The sequence below is a fragment of the Nematolebias whitei genome, chromosome 13 (genome assembly GCF_014905685.2).
Source record: "Nematolebias whitei isolate Nwh7 chromosome 13, NemWhi1, whole genome shotgun sequence".
NCBI lineage: Eukaryota > Metazoa > Chordata > Actinopteri > Cyprinodontiformes > Rivulidae > Nematolebias > Nematolebias whitei.
In genome coordinates, this window is record NC_056510.1 from 34,174,501 (window position 1) to 34,197,864 (window position 23,364).

The 23,364-nt window shown below is 39.5% G+C and overlaps 1 protein-coding gene across 1 annotated transcript in view; it reads left to right on the forward strand.

Moving 5' to 3' along the window:
- Positions 1 to 23,364, forward strand: part of itga4 (integrin alpha 4) — a gene marked incomplete at its 5' end in the record, with an annotated part of 44,003 nt that overhangs the window by 19,842 nt on the left and 797 nt on the right. The window contains 16 exons of the mRNA XM_037686693.1: positions 3,744 to 3,829; positions 9,243 to 9,305; positions 9,399 to 9,539; positions 9,736 to 9,844; positions 12,946 to 13,040; positions 14,288 to 14,378; positions 14,472 to 14,517; positions 14,650 to 14,804; positions 17,162 to 17,316; positions 17,416 to 17,568; positions 18,052 to 18,128; positions 19,440 to 19,578; positions 20,672 to 20,773; positions 22,127 to 22,203; positions 22,303 to 22,392; positions 22,574 to 22,661. Coding sequence (XP_037542621.1) covers positions 3,744 to 3,829; positions 9,243 to 9,305; positions 9,399 to 9,539; positions 9,736 to 9,844; positions 12,946 to 13,040; positions 14,288 to 14,378; positions 14,472 to 14,517; positions 14,650 to 14,804; positions 17,162 to 17,316; positions 17,416 to 17,568; positions 18,052 to 18,128; positions 19,440 to 19,578; positions 20,672 to 20,773; positions 22,127 to 22,203; positions 22,303 to 22,392; positions 22,574 to 22,661 — 1,667 coding nt within the window. The remainder of the gene's footprint in view (positions 1 to 3,743; positions 3,830 to 9,242; positions 9,306 to 9,398; positions 9,540 to 9,735; positions 9,845 to 12,945; positions 13,041 to 14,287; positions 14,379 to 14,471; positions 14,518 to 14,649; positions 14,805 to 17,161; positions 17,317 to 17,415; positions 17,569 to 18,051; positions 18,129 to 19,439; positions 19,579 to 20,671; positions 20,774 to 22,126; positions 22,204 to 22,302; positions 22,393 to 22,573; positions 22,662 to 23,364) is intronic.

Below are 23,364 nucleotides of genomic sequence, written 5' to 3' on the forward strand. Positions count from 1 at the left end.
AAAGTGACAACAATCGCCGTATTGTTCTCACTTCCTGTGAAACTAGCCATGTTATTGTTTTCATATTTTGCCAAATTAATGTAAATGTTTGATGTTAAACTTTGATTCTGTAAATAAATGACCGCATTCATTTTGATGGGTCAAAGATAAATAACGTCTCTCGTTACATTTCTGTTAAATTCAATGCACGACATGTACACAGTCAGAAAAATGAAGAACCCGTGAAATGTATGAATATATCCAGCATATGTCATACTACAGGACTATGCTACGACTTTCCCTTAAAAATTCAATGTTTTCATCGTCTATATGTTCATCTATAACGTCTGTTTATGTTGCTTTGCTATGGTAGATTTTTTTTTTATGCCTCGAATTGTGCCCTGTCTAGGACACGGTGTGAGAGATCTTTTTTTTATACTGTCTCTCCTCATGTTTTCTTTCCTTTTCTTATCTAAGCAAAATATTATTCTGAATAAGAATAAGAAGGCCGCGCTAATTATTTATAGCCGCAGCTTCGTGCACTCCGCCCATCTTCGGACGACTGTACGTACATATTCTCGTTGTATCGCGGTGCAATGCAAAGTTTATTCTGATTCTGATTCTGAAGCCCATATTGCTCTTTCCACAGCTTTCTGCTTTTCTGGGAGGATTCCAAGGCATTCACAGGCCAACTGAGAAAAATAGTCTGTCCAGCGTGTCCTGGGTCTTCCCTGGGGTCCTCTTCCAGTCAGACATGCCTGAAACATGCCAGGGAGCAACCTTACCAGATGCCTGAACCACTTCAGTTGGCTCCTTTCAATGTGAAGAAGCAGCAGTTCTACACTGAATCTCTCCCGGATAACTGAAATTCTCACCTACAGTATCTCTAAGAGAGAGTTTCCGCCATAGTGTAGCTACCCTGCAGAGAAAACTCATTTCAACCATCTGTATCTGCAATCTCATTCTTTCGGTCACTACCGAGAGTTTGTGGCCAAGGTGAGGGAGGAACCCCTCACAGTGTACCTCGAGGAACATGGTCAAACACCTTCTCCAAGTCTCCAAAACACATGTGGACTTTAAGGGCTAATGCCCATGACCCCTCAAGGACCATAATGAAAGTAGAGTTGGCCTGTGTTGCACAGCCAGGATGGAACCCGCATTGTTCCTCCTGGATCTGAGGTTCGACCATTGATCAGACTCTCTTCTCCAGTACTCCTGAATAGAACTTACCAAGGATGCTAAGGAGAGTGATGCCCATATAACTGGAATATAACCCTCCAGTACTCCTCAGCTGCCTCAAGAGGCCTACCTGTCAACAAGGCCTGATAGGACTCCTTTTTCAGCTTGGTAGCCTGCCCAACCTGGGGTGTCCACCACCGAGTTTGAGGATGGCTACTGTGAGAAGCACAGACAGCCTTGCAGCCGCAGCTCAAGGCAGTTGCCTCTACATTTGAGTCATAATTTTGTTCCACCTCATGTACCACATGTGATGTAAATGACAATAAAGAACCTTGAACCTTGAACTTAGAATGCAACATGGCCCACTCAGGATCAGTGTCTTCCACCTCAGCTGGGATGCAGTTAAAGTTCTCCCCGAGGTGTGAGTTAAAGATATTTGTGACAGGTTCTTCTGCCAGGCTTTCCCAACAAACCCTCACTACACATTTGGGTCTACTGGGTCTGTCTTCTCCCCCATCTGATCCAACTCACTACCAGGTGGTGATCAATTGACAGCTTAGCTCCAATCTTCTCTTGAGTGTCCAAAACAAACGGCCACAAATCAGATGACACGACTACAAAGTCAATCATCGACCTATGGCCTAGGGTGTACTGGTGCCAAGTGCACTTATGGACACCATTATGCTCAAACATAGTGTTTGTGATGCTCGAACCATGACTAGCACTGAAGTCCAACAAGAGAACACAGCTCGAGTTCAGATCAGAAAGGCCGTTCCTCCCAGTCATGCCCCTCCAGGTCACACTGTCATTACCCACGTGAGCATTGAAGTCCCCGAACAGAATTAAAGCGTAGTGAGGGTTTGTCAACATCTACCATCTATCAACTCAAACATCTACCGGGGAAACTTCAACACACAGACAGCAAGTCCATGTCTAAGAGTAGACACACACCAGCTCAGTGCCTCTCACCATGGGCAACTCCAGAGTGGAATAAGGTCCAGCCCCTCTAAAAGAGACTGGTTCTGGAGCCCATGCTGTGCATTGAGGTGAGCCCAACCATATCTAGTTGGTACCTCTCAACTTCACGCACAAGCTCAGGCTCCTTTCCCACCAGAGAGGTGCCCATGGCATCATACACCTGACTCATATGGCCCTTCTTGCAGGTGGTGGGCCCACAGCAAGGCAAACCCATGTTGCTCATTCAGGCTGAGCCTGACCAGGCCCCATGTGTAGAGACCTGGTGACCAGACACTTGCCGACGAGCACCTCCCCTAGCCCTGGCTCCAGAGTGGGGCCCCGGTAACACACTTCTGGCAAGGGATCCAAAGTTCCTTGTTCTTTTTGTCCATACAAGTGTTTTGACTCACTTTTTGTGTGGCCTGTCACCTAGGACCAATCTTCCTTAGGAGCCCCTATCAAGGGCAATTACAAACTTCCTGCATTTATGCTCAAACCAAGTCAAACAAAAGTTGTGATATTTTGTCTGAATTCATCTTATTGTTTGTAAAGCACATGCACAGCCACAAATGATACTAATGTCAGGTAGGAACAGAGCAACTGAATAAAACAAAGTTTGAACACATTCAAAAGCTGTGGCTTGAATTTCATAAATCGAAAAACATTTGCAAATGGTAACACACAAACCCTATCAACTTTAAGAAAAATGATACTTCAAACAGAACCACTGTATATCTGAAATAATACCTCAAGTTATGATCACCTCCGGTTAAACTTTATTAAACATGAGAGGTACACTAAACAGCTGCTGTTTAGTTCCTTCATGAAGACAATTTAAAAAGCAGTAGTGCAAACAAGTCTGTACTGTAATGGAGTTTTTTTGTTTACTCGTTTCTCGGTAAGGCACTCTACTGTCTCCAAGATTTGTCAGAATAGACTCTTCTTCTGTTGTACAGTATATGTTTTTTCCTATAAAGTGCTTCAGTTGAGCGTTAGTCAGTTTGAATGTTGACAAAGACTTGTTTAACAGTGCAGGAAACATGTTGCTACCCAACAAAAACAACTTTTTACCCAGGTGAAACAATGCTACATTATTTAAATAATGCTTCACACGTAATAGACCAGTATTTATGGGTGCAGAGTGGACTTTGGAACAAAAAATAAATACAAGAAATTATCCATTTATGCTGAAGGTTTGTTATGCAAGTTTTGACCACATTATGGAGCTCAACTTGCCAAACTGTGGGAAGTGATGAAAGCAACTTCTCACTAAACAGGAAGCTCTAACAGAAGAAGCTTGTGGGTTGGAGGTGTGGGGGTGCAGCAGCAGTGGAAGTTATAGCTTTAATGGTGCACCGTGCACGTTTCCTTCCTTTCAAAACATTAATTACACAGCTGCACCTTTATTTTTTTATTAAACTGCAAACGTTGTATGTTTTAACAGTCACAACTTGTTTTATAGTAATATTTGTTGTTGGTGTATGTTTAGATTACTAAAGTAACGACTAGCTGAACTGCTTATTGAAGGTGAAAAAAATTTGATAATTACTGATTTAATTTACTCATTCTCATGTTCTACATTCTTATGACCTCATAACCTAATAACCTAAAACATTCTCATGTTTTAGGTTACTCTGTTGGAGCTGGTCACTTTCTGAATCCTTCTTCTGTAGAGGTGGTAGGGGGAGCTCCACAGTACAACCAAAGAGGCAAGGTAGGACCAGATAATTAAAGGCCCTGTCTCACTATAATGTTTTTATAACATGTTGACGTACAAAAATTTTGTCCACCATGCTGAAGATGGAATAAAGAAATCAACTGGAAACATCTTTTGGCCGTATACACACTAATGCTAACAAGTTGAACAAATATATGTAACCTATGTTTAACATGAGTAACTCATCCATAGCTTGTCCCTGGTATATACATAACTCAAACAAGTGAATGACAACGTTTTGAACAAATACAGAGTTTCTGCACAATGTTAGTATAATTTATGCCAAACTTATGTACAGCATGTTGGAGCGTATTGCGACGATCATGGGACATCAGATATAAAAAGGGTAGCTCTCTGCTTTCCACATTTCCAGTCAGGAATTTTGCATTGATCAACATGACTCAGAAGAAATCAAACAAATCTGTGATCAGGGAAGCTGCAGCAGGATCTTCCATCTCTGTGTTGACAGCTGTGGACCTCTGCGCCTCATGGATCCAACAGGAGCGATGACTTGCTCATCATTTGTACCCTATATAGCTTTACATAAAACACTGGAAAATGTGCCAGCTGTAAATTATAAGCGCATTCAGTAATTTCTAGAATCATCAGCTATACATTGAATATATCTGCACACTGTAATGCTCCTCAGCTTGCAAAGAACGTGAGCCAGAGCCTGCTGTGCACTCTCAGAGCTTTTATTAATGAAACAGCAAAAACCCAGAGAGCACGAGCTGCTGTCACAGCCACAACTCATGCTGGACTCTGTGTTAACCAAGCTAATTACCACTGCTGCTCACCCGCTCTTCACAACGTCGTGCTCCTCCTGTCTCTCCCACACACACACACACACACCTCCTGCACACTTACCTCCCCCTCCACTTTGGAAGCTACACAGATGTTACAATATGTTGTAGAAATGTCAGATCTAAGTTACAGATGTGTTAGAAGTAAGTTGCTCATACGTTAGAAGAAACTTACCTGTACCCAACAGCCCAGCTGATTTCCAATGTGTCAACTTATGAGTAACTTAACTGTAACTTGTGTGAACTTGTGTATAACTTAACCAGCCACATCCTGTAATTTATGTCTCATTTATCAGCTTATAACTGACTTGTAACTTATTTAAAACCTACACCTAACTTATGTGACTTACACCAGTGTGTTTTCCAGTCTTTCATACACTGGCATGTCACTGTGTGACAGCCTTTGTATCTTGGATGGAAACTTTTCTTTAAATGTCAAAGTTCATGTTCAATAATTCAGGTAAAAAATCCAACAAAGTTAAGTCAGGTCCTCTGGATGGTTTCTTTTTGTTGAAATGTTTCGTCTTTCATCCAAAGGACTTCATCAGTCTGAGGAGCCACAACAAACTCAGTCTTATAAATAATAATAATAATAATAATAACTTTTATTTATAATGCACTTTACATTCACAGTGAATCTCAAAGTGCTACAAAGAGTGAACATCAGATAGCAGCAGGATAAAAGCAACCATAAAAGCAACCGAGAGCAAAACAACCAGGAGGATAACGCATCAGAATGAACACATTAAAAAAAAAAACTTAAAATGCACAAAATGCAGATAAAATACTCAAATAAGAACTATGGGTGAATTTTTAAAAAAAGTACAGTGCAATCAATTAAAAAACTGGGTGAAACAAGGTTTTAAGACCCTTTTTAAAACATGTCACGGTCTGTGGAGCCCTCAGATATGAAGGCAGGGCGTTCCACAGAGAAGTTCTTTTAAATAAGATGGTGCATTACCGTACAAACATTGGAAGGTGAGCAGATAAATTTTGTAATTGATCCGGGCAGAAACAGGAAGCCAGTGAAGTGAACGGAGTACAGGGGTGATGTGCTCATGCTTACGCAATCTCATCAGGACCCTGGCAGCGCTGTTCTGGACATTCTGTCGTTTCTGTATGTTCTTGCCAGGAATCCCAACGAGGAGTGCATTGCAGTAGTCCAGTCTGGAAGAGACAAAGGCATGGACAAGCTTTTTTGCATTGGTGAAGAACAGTGTAGACCGAAGCTTTGCAATATTTCGAAGATGAAAAAAAGAAGTTTTACATATATGCTTTATATGGCTTTCAAAGGTGAGTTGTGAATCAAAAATAACACCAAGATTGGTAACTGTATTGGAAAGAGAGATGTTCTGGCCAGAGAAAGAGATACTGAGGACTTTTTGTTGTTGAATTTGGTGTGAAGTACCAATTTGAATTGCTTCCGTTTTTGAACTGTTATGGTGAAGGAAATTTTGCTGCATCCATGCCTTTATCTCCTCCAGACACGCTGTGAGTGTGGAAAGAGAAGAAAGTGGAGAAAATGGAGAAGCAGAAGATGATGTAGATGGGGTCTCAGACACATTGTTACCCAGCTTAAGATACAGCTGAGCATCATCAGCATAGCAATGGAATGAGACCCCGTAGCTGCTGATAATACACCCAAGTGGTACCATGTACAAGTTGAAAAGAAGGGGTCCCAGGACTGATCCCTGGGGCACACCACAAGAAACAAGATGGCTCAATGACTTGGCACGCCCAATGGAGACAAACTCTGTTCTGTCCGTCAGGTATGATCAGAACCACTCCAGGGCAGTGCCAGTGAGCCCTGCAAAATGCTGTGAACGGTGGAGTAGGATGTAATGATCCACCGTGTCAAAGGCAGCCGAAAGATCGAGAAGAATAAGGAGAGAAGAGGAACCACGATCAGCATTGATCAACAGGTCATTTGTGACCCAGATCAGAGCTGTTTCAGTGCTATGAGCAGTATGGAAACCTGATTGAAATTTGTCCAGTATCCTATTGTCATGTAGATGTTCTTGTAGATGAACAGAGACTAATGTCTCCAAAACTTTAGCGATGAAGGGAAGGTTGGAAATGGGTCTGTAGTTTGCCAAGTCATGAGGATCAAGGGTAGGTTTTTTGAGAAGTGGTTTAATTATGGCTGATTTCAGGGCAGGGGGAATATGATCATATTGAAGGGATTGATTAACTATGGTGGTGATAAGAGGACTGAGAAAGGCAATATTAGCCTTGACTAGGGCTGTTGGGGAGGGATCAAGAGCACATGTGGAGGGTTTCATAGCCATGACAGTGACTTCAACCTCCTTCACACAGACCTCTGGGAAAGAACAGAAGGGGGGAGGGTTCCCAGGCTGTACATTTGCAGCTGGAGAGAGGGCAGGGGGTGAAATGGTGATGGCTGATCAGATTTTTTGGATCTTGTTTTGGAAAAAGGAGATAAAGTTGTTACAAAGATCATTAGTGGGGTCATTGAGTGATGTTGTTCGTGGTTGAAGGAGGTGAGTGATGGTTGAAAAAAGTATTTTGTAGTTACCAGGGTTATTAGAGATTATAGATGAGTAAAATAAAGATTGAGCATCTTTGAGGGACCTAGCATACATCTTACAATGCTCCATATAAGCTAGCTTGTGAACTAGCAGACCAGAAGCCAAGAAACGTCTCTCTAGCACTTGACCAGCTGCCTTCATTTTCCTCAGCTCTGAGGTAAACCAGGGAGCTGAGCGTGAAAAGGCAACTGTCCTCTCCCTGACAGGAGCATGGTGGTCTAAGATACTGGAGAGGCTGGTGTTGTAGAAGTCCACTGCACTGAGGGAAGCTGGAAGGGAGCCAGGAATGAGGACCTTAAGATCAGCTGCTAGAAGTTCAGAGTTAATGTTTTTCAGATTTCTAAAAGAAATCTGTCGCTTTGGTTTAATGGTATTGTGCAGGAAAGGAAGCTCCGTATAGATGACTTTGTGATCGGATACACCCATGTCATATGCAGAGAGATGATGCACAGTTAGAGAGTTTGTGATGACTAAGTCTAAGGTGTGACCACGAGAATGTGTTGGAAGCTTGACATGTTGTTCTAAGTCCATACAGTCCAAAAGTTGAAGGAATTCAGCAGCTAGATGATTTGTAGGTGTATCAACATGAATGTTGAGATCCCCGAGTATGACTATGTTAGTGGCTGTGGAACAGAACATTGACAGAGTCTCTGATATCTCAGCAAAAAAGGAATAATGAGATTTAGGGGGCCTATAAATGAGGAGCACTTTCATTGAGTTTGGTGGTTTGGAGGAGAAAGCCAAACACTCAAAGGAGGACAACTCAGACAGAGTCACAGGAGAAAGGTCCAAATGATCTTTAAAAATGATGGCTAGACCACCGCCACGACCAGTACTCCATGCTCTCTGGAGATATTTATATCCAGCAGGACATGCCTCATTGAGAGCAGAGAAAATGTTTGGCTGATGCCAAGTCTCTGTAAGGCACATAATATCCAAATCCTTATCCAGAATGTGTTCCTGGATAAGGCATGCTTTATTAGTCAAGGACTGCACATTGAAGAGTTCGATTTTAAGATAAGGCGCAGCCATATATTTTTTAATAGGCTTGAGAAGATTAAAATCCACTCCACGTTTCCCATCCTGCGCCTGAGAGAATGCAGGAACTGCTGTAGTCACGTCAGCACTACAAATCCCAAGAGCCGCAGTGTTCTGATGACGTGAGCACCATGCGCTGGAACGTTCAGCTGACCAGATGACCGGTATTGAGGACCCAGTCCGATTAAAAATATGCTTTCTCCGGGAGCTTCTGTGGGCATAAGGAGGACGTCGAAAAAGACCCAGCCTTTTGATGATGGAAACGTCCAAAAGATCCACATGGACATTGCAGTTATTAAGGCTCAACAGCTTCCCAGCAGAGTAGCTTAGCATCATGCTAGCTGAAGAGGGAGACACGGCGTCACACAGTAGCAGGAATACAAAATAGCAGTCTTCCTAACAACAACAAAAACATCATCCGAAGCCGCAAGCTGACCACAAAAGTGAATAAAATCAGGGAAAAATAAAAAAATACTTTAAAATGTTAGCATCCAGACGGAGAAGCGGCGAAAAAACAACGCCAGCGTCCTCTCCAGCTATGTTCATCAAATAGACCTTCACATAGTGGGTCAGCCAGTTTTATGGTGATAAGGTAGTTTCTGGAGTCTGCCCTCTCCCCCGTCAACTACTCTGAGGTAGTTATAGCCAAAGTGGTTCAAAACATCAAAGTTCATGCTCAATAATCCAAGTAGAAAATTCAACAAAATTTAGTCAGGTCCTCTGGATGGTTTCTTTTTTCTGTTGAAATGTTTCGTCTTTCATCCAAAGGACTTCATCAGGTGGTTGGCCCACAATGTCAGGAAGCCACCTATGGGACTGAGTTTGTTGTGGCTCCTCGGACTGATGAAGTCCTTTGGATGAAGGACGAAACATTTCAACAACAAAAATAAACTGTCCAGAGGACCTGACTGAACCTTGTTGGGCTGTTTTAAAATGCACCTGCCCTGTTTTGTTTTACCCTCCTGATTTTAAGATTTTACTGTGTTAAGTGATGGTTTTGATGGTTTCTACAATTTTCAGGTCTTCATTTTCACAATAGTCAACGAAAAGCTGCAGGTTGTTTCAGAAGTGTCTGGAAAAGAAGTAAGAAGTTTTTTTTATTTTATTTTTTATCATTGTCTACCTTCAGTTAAAGCAGAGAGAGGCTTAGTTTTTAACATTTATGTCTTTGTCCAGCTGGGATCTTATTTTGGCTCCAGTGTTTCTGTGGTGGATCTGAACGCTGATGGTCTGTCAGACCTGCTGGTTGGTGCTCCCATGGCAACCGGCACTACCAGAGAGGAAGGAAGAGTGCATGTGTACATCAATGAGGGACAGGTAGGAGCATTAACACTTTTAAACAAATGGCTTTACAAGTGTGGAAGTGTTTTGTGGGACTAAACACCGATCAGTGGGACACAGTGAGATTCTCCTGTCTGATGCTCTTTAAATCTATCTACAGAAGCTAAATTTAACTATTTTATGCCAGTTTTCTGAGAACACTTTTGTCTGAATTTTTATAAATCCCTATCAGGCAAAGCTGAAGGAGGCGGAGTTTCAACTGACAGGCAGTGACTCATACGCTGCTCGGTTTGGAGAGACCATAGCTGACCTTGGAGACTTGGATGATGATGGTTATCCAGGTAACAAACACACACAGTCTCTATATTATGAAATTACGTGTGGTCTCATGCAATGCTGATTTAATTTTTTTTAAATGAAATGTGCTGCTGACCTGTTGGCCAGGTCACCTTTAGAAAAGAGATCTTGATCTTGTGGGTTTTATCTGGTTAAATAAAGTGATGATGATGATGATGATACTGGAAAAATCCTGCAAGATATGTTGGTGCTCCAATATGTGTTCTGAGTAATTCTCAACTATTTTCATATTGAATTTTATCTTTATCTGGAAAACTGAATTATTTAGGTCAGTTTTGTGCTTGCTGATGTTGTATAGCTGTGACGGCCATCTTGAACTGTAACTGGGCTGAAACCAAGCATTTTTTTCAGAGGGTTTCATTAAATTCAGTGATTCTTGAAATATTTTAACACAACGGACAAAATGAACCCACACAGACACACACAAAAACATTATCACCTTTTTGCCTTCATCAGCGGATGACCTATATATAGCTTTTACCACTGTATGCATTTATAAATAAAAATTATGTATAAAGTGATTATTTATAAATAAAGCTGCAGCAAAAATATGATAATTCCTAATAATATTATACATTTTATTCTTCTTTTGCTGCTACTGAAATCTTTTAAGTAACGAATCCTCCTGCAGTACTGCAGTAATACTACTTAGAATACTCATACTACTTCCATTACTAATAAACAATTATACAACTGAAAGTATTACATGTTTCTTTTGATAATAAGCATGGTTCTGTCTTATATATTATTACAGCAACTATTAAAATATTTCTATATTCTATAAAAAATCATTATTAAAGTAACTACTGTCAGTACAACAAATATTACTGTAGTTTTGACTTTGCATTTGCTACTAGTGTCTCCACAGAGATGCTTCAGTGAAGGAGCTGTGGGTTTTGCTCCAGGGCACCTCACCACTGATAATTATCCATCCATAAATTATCTTTACTTGCTTCTTCCTTTCTGGGTCATGGGGGTCACTGGAGCCCATAACCAGCAGTCACTGTGGGAGAGGTGGGGGACACCCCGGACAGATCTCCAGTCCATCCCAGGGACACATAGAGACAAATGAGACAAATAACCATTCACTCTCTCACTCACACCTAGGGACAATTTAGAGTTACCAGTCAGCCTAACATGCATGTTTTTGGTTTGTTGGAGGAAACTGGAGTACTTGAAGAAAACCCACACATGCATGGAGAGAATTTGCAAACCACCCAGAAAGGTCCCTGGTGGGATTTGATCTGGCTGCCTTCTTGCTGAGAGGCAGCAGCTCTACAGCTGCTCTTTTTCTGCTTTGACACCCTCCCATAACTTTACTGATAACTCTGAGTTCTTCTGTCGCTGCTGCTGATTTAATTAACACAAGGACCACAACTCCCAGTTGCAGTTTTCACATTTTGATAATAACACGTCAGCCTGACTTTTAATACACCGTCCTTATGCATGCAACAGACCCCTCACTCCCATCTATGTGTGGTGTGTGTGTGAGGGGTGGAGTGTGTTATTAAGTTCATTAAACCGTAATGACAAACTGTTACTGCTCTGTAACTGAACATGCCCTGTAATCTTCCATGAGATAAAACGCTGCGCGTGCGTGTGTTCGTTTATTACTCATGTTGTGGGGTCATGTGTGTTTACATAAGCACGTGTGGGCCTTTGGAGACAAAAGGCTCAGTCAAAATCTTGCTCAGAAATGAAGTGAAATGTCCTCTGAGGTGATGAATTCATGATTTTATATGTTAAGTTTGTGTGAGACTCTCGCTTTGTTTAAAAAATGAAGTCCTGAGCTCTCCAAAGATCTCGGGTTACAGTGATTTTTTTTTACAGAAATTATTAAAAAGTAAGAAATTCACCCTTTCAGAAAATGTGACAAAACCGATGTTAAAAATTCTGCTAACAATCAGCAGTTGTTTTAATCAGAGCAGTGAGTGATCTGTCAATCCAGCTTTGGTTTCTGTAGCAGAAAATTCAAGTTTCTGATTTTTATTTACAGTTCTATGATACAGTAATACATTTTGTAGATCCTAACTATATATATTTTAGTTTGTGTCTAAATATATGATTGATGGCATCACATTTGATTGACAGCTGCTCCACAAAATAAGTCAAAGTCAAAGTTTCTTTGTCATATGCATTACATGTGGTACATGTGATGCTTAGTGTATATTTAGTTGATGTTTTTCTTAGTTCATATCTTAGATGTTATTACTGTTTTTCTTATACATTTTATTTTTGGATGTAACTGGGACCCTGTGTACATAATTTCGCTCCACCACATGTACCACATGAGGTGCAAATGACAATAAAGAATCTTTGACTCTCTGACTCTGACATGTGGTGGAACGAAATTATGTACACAGGGTCCCAGTTACATTCAACAAAAGTGTAAATTGTAAAGAAAAACAGTAATAAGATCTAAGATATGAACTAATAAAAACATTAAACTAAAAATACACTAAGCACTAGTAGTATAAAAACAATACGCCGAACAGCAGCAGCACTTTTTCAAATAGCTGGCTAAAGTCGTTTTCTTCTGCAAATTAAAAAAAAAAAAAAAGTAAGAATTTAAACCAATTATGCTCAACTTAAATTTAATTTTTGTTTAAGATTAATATGGTAATAACAATGAAAATGTGGTAAAGAGGACACCTGCCAAACAAAAAAAAGCAAAATTATTAGGTATGAATGTAAACATGTTGGTATATTTACAAGCATGTTGCTCAAAGTGCTTTATTTTTTTTTAAATTAATCTTTATTATTCAACTTTAATGTATATAGGAAATGTATGTAAATAAACAAGATGACATGACTGTGGTATTCAGAAACTTTATTTGAATTTTTATGTGTTTTTTTTAATATTCATTTTAATGTGCTTCATTATAAAATATATTTCTTAAAATTAGGTATCCAAAAAAGAAAAAAGAAAACCTAAGAATATTTATAAAACTAGTAATTTTTTGCTAAATGTTTTTTACACAACTTAGCTCAAACTCAACTAAAAGCTCTAAATCAAGATGTTAAGGACAAAAACACACCGTGTTTTGACAAAAAGAGTCAAATCTACTTCTTTGTTTGTTTTTAGAAATAGCAGTTGGCGCTCCACAGGAAGACCACCTCAGAGGAGCTGTCTACATATACAACGGCAGGAAGGAGGGCATTTCACCAACTCCATCACAGGTGCAGAACATCAGCACAGTCAGAAAACCATGGGGGCGGTAAAATAAATATTTTAGCTAAAATAATTGCAATTATTTTTTAAATGTGTATTTAAATATATATTTATAACAGTTAGCACACAAAATATTAAACTAATGGACTAAATTTGTATCTCATTACACTGCTTTTCTAGTTTTTATGGTTATTTTTGTAAAAAAATAAAAACAGCTAAAGAGCAGCACATATTAAAGAAAAAATGTCATTAAGGTGTCGATAAAGTAAAGGAAAATAATAATAATCAGAATAAACTTTATTGTCATTGCAGTTAAGCACAGCAAAAATACATTTCAGTACAGCTGTCCAACAAGAGCAGACAGAAGTGCACGGAGGTTTCAGCTTTGTTGTGAAGTGCTGCCCTTATCGCTTAGCTATGAAAAGTGAAGAAAAATACAAAGAAAGAAGGTATAAAAAAAGATCTATCACACTGTGTCCTTGACACAGGGCACAGTGTAAGGTAGCAAAAAAACTACCTCAGCATAGCAACATAGATAGACAAAAGACATTTTGCGCGGGGGGGGGGGGGGGAGCAAAGGGAAGCAAAGGCAGTGAGATTGTCCTTGAACACAACCAGAAAGTTCCATAGTCCTGATAAAGATGGAACAGTGTCTATCAGCCGGCTCAACTCTGATAAGGGTCCACAGATAGAGGCAGAGCAGAGCTTCTGGATTTCCATATCCACCAGGAGCATTTGTGATAAGTTGGTCTATCCAAGGTCAAGCGGGGAGGACAGATTCATATAAACAACAATTGTTTTGGGGCAGGCCGACTCTACTGATTTCATGTCTGCATTCATAGTTTCTACTGGTACACTCAATGGCGATGGCAAATCCACACAGCCAGATTTATGGACATTCTGCTGATCTGTGCTTGTAGCTCTCTCTAAGGTTGATTCCTTCATGCCAGCGAGTTCTAGGAGTCGCAAGTGGCCTGCTATTCTCAGAAATTGCGTCCAGTTTACGGTTTAGCTCGCAATGCATTTGAGTCTGAGCGCTCGAAGCACGGTGCAATCCTTCATATAATAATAATGATAATAATAATAATAATAATAATAATAATAACAATATCAGTTTAACACATTGGAGCAGAGTAAAGTAAGCAGAAAGGACCAGAAAGTACTTTGTACACATTAATGTTAGTTACTGATACTTTCCCTCTTGATATTCTTGTGGTGTGTATGTTAATGGGTATGTGACTGTGTGTTTATCCAGAGGATTACTGGTTCTTCTTTGGGTCATGACCTGAGGATGTTTGGACAGTCACTAAACTCTGGTATTGACATTGATAATAATGGCTACCAAGGTAAACTAATTATTCTTTCACAGCATCTGACACTTTGTACATTTCTGTTTATTTTGGGTCTGTTTTAAATTGAGATAAATTATGTTTCTGCAGATATGGCCGTTGGTGCATTCCTGTCAGACTCAGCTGTAGTTCTTAGGTAAATACTCAATGAAGTTTCCTGTTAAATATGATCAAAATGTTTTAGCCAGAGTTGTGTTTTTCTTCTTATAGCTGTGTTGTAATATTTCACTGAAGCTCAGTCAATGACTTCTCTATATGTGCTGTGTAGGACCCGTCCGGTAATTCAGGTGAAAGCATCTCTGATTCTGCCTGAGCAGATTGACCAGCGGGTGGTACTGTGCAAAGATCACAGGGCTAAGACTATCTGCTTCAATGTTACTATCTGCTTCAATGTCTCTTCCAGACACTTCAAAGGAGCTATAGGTATTTAACAGGCCAACAAGAGGCTGACTCAAGGTCCTATCTGTTATACTGGTGCTGCACTTTTGTGTATTTTTCTTGTGTTTTTATGTTGTATTGAGAGACGTCACAGCACTTACATATCTGATAATTAGCACGTGGTGTAATTTTCAGCAATACCAGGATGCCACAGATTTATTGGTCATTTTTAGTAGTGATTCCCAAGCACTGAAACATTTGTTTCTTGAATCACTAACCAAACCAACTGACTGATAATTTAGTTTCTCACATACATTTTTAAACTGAAAAAAAAAAAAAAAAATCCACTGTTGGACACATTATTCCTGCATTAAATAGGATTAAATAAGGTCTAACATTAGTATTGGCCATATTAGTGAACTAAAACCAACAGAATGGATTCACGGGGCAGAATTATTTCCACCCCATTGACACTCAATTGCTACCTGCAGTTTTGATGTTTGCTAACTTGGCAATAAAAATATTGACAAACGGGGGTGCTGACTTGCTTCTCCCCATAACTGCAAATAAGCAAAAAATTAGAATCTTCTTTTTCTTTCGGTTGTTCCTTTTTTCAGGGGTCACCACAGCAAGTCATCCTCCTCCATCTCTCTCTGTCCTCTGCATTCTCTGTCCCCACTCCAACTACCTCTATGTCATCTCTATTGACATGGACATGTATGTCCTCTGCAGCTGCATTTCTAACATATTTCTACCAATATACCCACTGTCCCTCCTCTGGACATGTCCAGACCATGGCGTCGCTAACTTTATCTCCCAGGTGTTCAACCTGTGCTGTACCTCTGATGATCTCATTCTTAAGCTTATCCATCCTTGTCATTACTATGTAGAACCTCAAAGTCTTCAGCTCTACCACTTCCAATTCTTTCTCCTGTCTTTTTGTCAATGTCACTGTCTCCAAACCATAAATAGTTGTGGTTGGTCTTGTAAACTTTTCCTTTGACCTTTGCTGACACCTTTTTGTCACAAATCACTCCTGTAACTTTTCTCTATCCACTCCATCCTGTCTGGACTCACATCTTCACCTTTACCAGACTCCCATTTCCCCATACAATTAGTAATATTGAATATAATATATATAATGAAAACAACTTCTTTCTGGCCCCTTTTTTTACTTCTTCATCAGCATCCTCAAAGCAAAATGGCATTGGTAGTGATATTTCTCTGCTCCAAGACATTTCCATACTTCCACTGGCATGTCATTAGATTGAACTGCCTCCTCCCGCTTCATCCTATTTAAAGCTTTTCGAACTTCCAGGTCCACAGTTTCTGTGACCTTTACTCTTCTTACCCTTTCATACGCTTCATTCATTAGCTCCTCAAAATACTCCTTTCACCTTCCTGTCACAGATTTCTCACTTGTTAAAACATTGCCATTCATTTCTTTCACAAGCCTAACCTGCTGCACATCCTTTCCAGCCTGCTCTTTTTTCTGACAGTGGATACAAGTCCTTCTCATTGTCTTGTCTAACCTTTCTTTGAATAGCTTCCTACATTTCACTATTTCACCACTAGGTGTTCTTACCATCTTTTCTCTGTCTAGATGACACACCAAGTGCCTTCCTATCACTCTTTAATTACTGTATTCAAAAAGCGTTCAATACAAATTTTTTTTTAATTTAATTACTGTAGTTGCTGTAGTAGTCCAGTCATCCGGAAGCTCTTTCTTACCACCCAGAGCCTTTAACAGCTGCTACATGCATGCTCCTGCCTTCAGTCTTTAGGACGCCCTATATTACTTTCTCTTTTGGAAACGGATGACGACTACAGACATTTTCAGCCTCTTTGAAAAATCCACCACCATCTGTCCTTCCTGTTTTTGTGCTTAACACCAAACCTACCCATCACTTCCTCATTCTCTGTTTCCTTCACCAACATCCATTCAGCTCTGCTCTGATCACCACTCTCTCCTCTCTGGGAATACTCTCTATCACTTCATCCAGATCTTTCCTAAATGTATCTTTCTCTTCTACGTCACATCCAACCTGTGGAGGGTAATCACTGACATTTAGCATCAGACCTTCTTCTACCTTCAGACACATCACCATATCTGACATTCTTTTCACCTCAACTACTTTTTTCTTTCACCTGCTCCCTCCTTCAAGGGTTGCCATAGCGAGCAAAGTAGCAAGAAGACTTGACAATTATTTTTATGCCAGACGCCCTTCCTGATGCAACCACAGACCACCTTTTCACGTAGCACAAACAATTCTTTATAAGTGATTGTTTCAAACTGTATAACTTGTGCACAAGTATAACATTTCTAACTTTATAATTTAAATAATGAACAGTGTTGCACAGCTTCCAGTCACAGATAAATAATTATTTTTTATTTTTTTCAGAACTTCAATATAATTTAACCTCTGACCTTCTCCATAAACCCTCCTTCCCTCATCGTTTCTACTTCCACGGTAACGGAACATTAAATAGCACAAGAGGGCGTGTGAAAGCATGGCAAAATCATCTTACCTGTTCAACACATGTGGCTTATCAAAGGGTAAACTCTGTAATGATCTTGTATAGTTGCTTGTATTTGACGGGACGGGATTAGCTGCTGAAATATTAAAAGTATCATATTTTGTTTTCCCTCCAACAGAAAGATGTAAAGGACGTTTATACTCCGATCCAGTTTGAAGTTTCTTATCGTCTCAGAGAAACAAACAGCCACAAAGCTTCCTCGAAAATCTTCTCTCCATTAAAACCGATCCTGCAGCGGGGTGTGGGACACCACAACACCATCACCAACCAGGTACCTGCAAGCAATACCAGCATGTGCACACAAGTGTTTTATTTATGAAAGATGTTTACTACCACCATTTATACTCCAATCAATGACTATAAATAAATAATACTATTATCATCAGATCTGTCCATCATTAAACTGATTTGATTCAAAAAGAACAAAAGCAGACAGTTTACACAGCACAATCCCCTCCTGCTTATCCAGATGTGTTTACAGCTGCAAATGCCTTATCTTCTGCAGATTACCCAACATCCTGCTGCTGTGTTTCCTCTTTGTTTCTCCCCAACTTGTAAAAAAGAGTAGAAATGGTTAACAAAGAGGAATTCATATATGGACTTAGTTATGAGAATATTATTATTAATCATGTGCAGCTCTGAGGTCAGGGGTCACGAAAGCTGTTTGGACCATTATCCATGATGGAATTCTGTTTGCTGTGTTCAGTCCTTGTTCTTGTTGCCATAAAACATTTGCTTTTTATTTTCCCAACAGACTTGGTTTGCTCGTTTCTGCTCTCAGCTGAACTGTTCCACCGACATGCAGCTGTCAGGTCAACTGGTGCTGCCACAGTAAGAAACACACAAAGTCAGAGCTCAGTGTATAAAGAAATAGACACAGTGGACTAAAGTAAACTAAGAGTAACATATTATCCTAATGGATTAGCTGAAAATCTCTCACACTCACTGCAGCAGTGGCTGCACTTTATCTGATTTAAGTACAAATCAAACTGAGCCATTCAATTCTTCATTAAAAATATGGATGTTTTCTTCCTAAAACACATATTGACACACTCAGGAGTAATCTTGCCAAAAATTTGCCTTTTGCTTTATCCTATTTCAGCAGAACTGAAACTCATAATGAACTCATGTGCTGTTGATTTAACACATTAAAACAAACAAAAAACAGCCCTCATGTCCCTATGATGTGCTGTCTTATCAGAATGGAAATGCAGATAGTAAAGGAGTTCTGTTCCTACAATTAGTCTAAAGAAATGTTTAAAATCACAAGTAACAGTCACATAAATACCAGTATGCATGATTTTCCAACAGATTATGGCTTTGAAACCAGATTAATGTCACTTGTTTATGCTGTTTGGTGCACATTCAAGCAAAGTATTAACAGTAGCAAAAGTTGTTTTTTGAGAATGGTCAAATTGTCTTTGAAAAATGTGATAAGTGATAGAATTTAAAAATATTAATACCTATAAAAAGTATTTGGTTTTTGTATGTGACAACTGATTTTGTGCCATTTTATTCAAAGTTTTTTATTGGTTAGAAACGTTTTATTTATTGCAGCCATGCATCACATGGAACTTTTGTTTACTCAACCAAAATTATTTAAAATAAATAAATATGATGTTGGTTTGGTTAGTAGGCTACAGTTCAGTTTGCCCCGAGCTCACTCTGCATACTGATGAAAACAAAGCAGCCTCATTTCTAGTGGAGGTGGAAATTATTTTGTGTAGTTTACCACCATAAACAACCAGGACCTTCAGTGTGCTCCTTAGACATTTAGATTTCAAGTTGTGTACCTTCTGTGCAGAGCGTCACGGTTGCACCCAGTGTAAGTTGAATTTGCATTTATCTTTTGTTGAGTCTTTTATCTCAGCGGCCTCTGGTTCAGTCACCTGGAACTGCAGTAGGTGTTTCTTGTCCTCGTTCTGCTCTGCAGCTTTAGTGAACTTTCAGAGGTAGAACCTTTAGAGTATCAAACGAGAACAATCAGTTACACAAAATTTGGTGGATTCTGTTGGGATTGTGAGAAACTCACTAAAGAGTCAGCTGACTGGAATCAAAAGTCACCATGACTGGGTTTAGATGTGTTTTCACACATTTTCACTGCATATTTCTTATGACTGAAACTCCACTGTTTATCTTCAGTCAGCAGACGTTCTTCGCTCTGGGCTCTGGACAAATCTTGTTGAAAACCTTCCTTCTGAACGCTGGAGATGATGCTTTCCTGCCTCGAGTGACACTGCGATTCCCAAACTACATCCACTACATCAAAGTGCTGCAGAATGTAGGTTCATACAGAAAGTAGAGTCAGAGATTCTTTATTGTCATTCGCACCTCATGTGGTACATGTGGTGGAGCAAAATTATGTACACAGGGTCCCAGTTACATCCAACAATAAAATGTATAAGAAAAACAGTAATAACATCTAAGATATGAACTAAGAAAAACATCAACTAAATATACACTAAGCACTCATAACATAAAACATTGAACATCAGCACAAACATGAACATGAGACTGTGTGAGCGGATGTGCATGCATGAACACATCAACATTGAAACAGATCAGCAGCAACATGATGTGATTTTTTACAGTGATTATTCTAGTTAGAGATTCATGAGTCTAACAGCCTCAGGGTAGAAGTTGTTCCTCAGTCTAGTGGTTCTACACTTAATGCTTCTCAACCTCCTTCCTGAGGGGAGTGGGGCAAAAAGTGTGTGTGCTGGGTGAGTGAGGTCCTTCATGATGCAGGTTGCCCTCTTCCTGCATCTGGAGGTGTAGATATCTGTGATGGTGGGGAGGCTGACTCCGACAGACTTCTGTACTGCCTTCACCACTCTCTGCAAAGCTTTTCTTTCTGCAGCTGTGCAGCCTCCATGCCACACGTTGATGCTGGAGCACAGGATGCTCTCCACCTGTAGAAGGAGGTGAGGACTGAGCTTCCCAGACAAGCTTGCCTCAGCCACCTGAGGAAGTAAAGTATCTGATGAGCTTTCTTGATCAGGTTGTTGCCCCAGCTGAGGTTGTAATTCAGGTGTACACCCAAGTATTTGTAGCTGGAGACCAATTCCACCACAGATCCTCCTATATTGGGGGGGTAGGTGTGTTTGTTCCATTTGAAATCCACAACCATCTCCTTCGTCTTCCTCACATTGATGTGACAATCTGATGATGTTTTAGGTCATACAGATGCAGAAATATAGAAAATTCTAAAGGCTTCACAAACATTCAAGCACCACTGAATGTGGTATAAGTCAGGTATGAAGACAAAACTGAAAGATAATTTGAAGGAAATTTCAACATAAATTTTATCTACAGTAATCCAAGTGATTTAGCAGAATAACACGAGAAAGCTTCCTGTGTCTCTGTGTAAGCAGCAGGACAATGTGGTGAGTTGTGATGTTGCAGAGGATGTCAACATTACATACGTGAGTGTTGACTGCAGGATAAACAGCCTCATCCTTCCAGCCCACTCCCAGGTACCATTCAGCCAATCACACTGTTTTCTATACAACCTTTAGAAATATAAGATATGGCAGTGTACTGCCATACACACACAATAGCTCCTCCATACGATGTTTTGTTATCAATAAACTAATGTTGATCTAACCAGATCATATCTAAAATAAACTAGTTCTAATTTCAGCTCACGCAGATTACTATTTAATTAATTTATGTATATAATTCACAACCAAATTAATCTGAATTTATTTGATACTTAAAATGAAACTTTTTGGGAAGTTTACATCTTAATGAGATATTCAGTTAGCATCTTGATTGCATCATCACAGTATTTGCAGTCTAGTCTCTGACATGTTTTTTTAACATATGTTTGCTTTTTATATTCTCTGGGCTTATAGGCTGCAATTTATTATGGAGTAGTGTACAATAAAAGTGTTTTCAATTGAATATTTATGTTTTGTTGTCAAGAAAACAAAACGTGTCTCAAATTCTGACTGAAAAGCAGCCCATAAGGATTATGCTTTTAAAGTCTTGTATAAAAGAGGAAACATTTCAACAAGAAGAATCTGTCCAGAGGACCTGACTTAACTTTGTTACTAAATTACCATTTCTTCTAAAAACAAACTAAGTAAAAAGAATGTGCTCCAAAGTATAAATGTGGCCTCGCTGTTTGGTAAGAACAAAAAGTCACTTGATTTTAGGCCAAAAAATGATGAATCACTGTACAGTAAGCATGTATTACAAAATTATTAAAGTTTTTATTTGTCCTCAGCTTATTCTCACAACATCTGATAGTCAAAGGGTCACACTCTGTGGTCTAGGACTTTTTGTTCTGTTTCTATATTTGTTTCCTACACTCATTTCCTTTTCAGTGTTAATGTTGTGAAACTGCTCAAAAACAGCAGCAGTTTTAACACTGTGTGTTCTCAGTGTGTCAGCATTGATGATGAACATCTTCACTGACATGGTAAACATTAAGAGTGTAACTAATGAATCTAAAATCCCATTTACTAAAAGGGGCGGCTGTGGCTGCTGAGTGGTTAGAGCAGTCGTCCTCCAATGCGAGAGTTGGGGGATCGAATCCACCAGCAATCACATGCTGAAGTGTCACTGGGCAAGACACTGAACCCCTTGTTGCCTGTGATGTGTGTCCCATCAGTGTATGAATGTGATCTAAAGCACTGATTAGTCTCTTTAGAATGATTTGTTCAATTAGCTTTGTAGAGATCTAGTAGACTGCTGTATGAATGGGTAAATAAGGACACAGATTAGAGTGTAAAGCACTATGAGTATCTTGAAATAAGATAGAAAGGCGCTATATAAATACAGTCCATTTACCATTTAAAATTAATTTATACAAATGTTTGCAGATGAATATTAGCTTTCTCCTGGATGTTTACCAGAACAGCACACCTGGTGATGTCCACATTCACATGAACTCTAGCAGGTAATAGCGAACTTTGCCTGCTTTTATTCCAGTTGTAATGTTTTAATTTCCTGTTTACTTGTGTGATGATGCATTCAATGTTATTTTATCTATTTGCAGTGATAACTTTGAGATGAATGAGTATCTCAGTAATAATGGCATGAGGCTTGTCCTTCCTCTCAAATATGGAGTCAACGTCAACATCCACGGGTCAGAGAGCTTCAGTGCTGATACATGATATAATTTTTTTTCATTGAGTACTATATGAACACTAAAATTATTGGATAGTTTACAGATGAAGCACATTCAAATTAAAATAATATTTTACTTATCATACAGTGCAACTAAGGCAGTCCTCATGTTTTTGTTGCCAAAACCTTTGTGTTTACAGTTTTGTGCATCCAACATCTTTTGTTTTTGGAGATGAAGACCTGATTCCAGCTGACTGCTACCCTGAAAAATTCAACTACACATACAAGGTGGGACAGCCCAGTTCAATGTGTGTTTAAATGTGTTTTGTGAAAAAATTTAAATTAGTTCTGGGTGTCAGCCACAGATCAGTGGTAACATGTTTGAGTTTGAACAGACCAGTCTTTGATCTTCAAGCAAAAGACGATATTAGAATATTTTATTTTGAAAACAAACTGAGACTTATCTGATGAAAACCAAACTTAACTAATACCCTGATACATGCTCAATAATCCAGGTAGAAAAATCCAAAAAAGTTCAATCTGGTCCTCTGGACATTCAAAAAACAAGAAAACAAAAAAGCAAAAAACAAAACAAAGCAAATAAATGTAGAAACGTTTCGTCTCTCATCCGAGAGACTTCCTCAGTCTGAGGTGCTGTATTCAGCTCAGTCTCTTAAATAGAACCTTCTCTGAGTGGATCAACCAGTTTGCTGCTGACAACCAAAACCAGCTGCTCACATGGTCAAGAAGGACCATCAGCCTAACAATGGATCATTAGCACACTGATGGCTGCTTACTATTCACAGGGGGTTGAGTGATACTAGCAATCACAGCATTGTAAGAGGGGGACAGTTGAACCCGGAGGCCTCCACCCCTGTTTAATGATGGATGATTTCTTTTCACAAAGATGGCCTCCTTTACTCCTCTCTCAAACCATCGTTCCTCTCTGTCCTGGATGTGAACATCTTCATCCCTGAAAGAGTGACCGCTG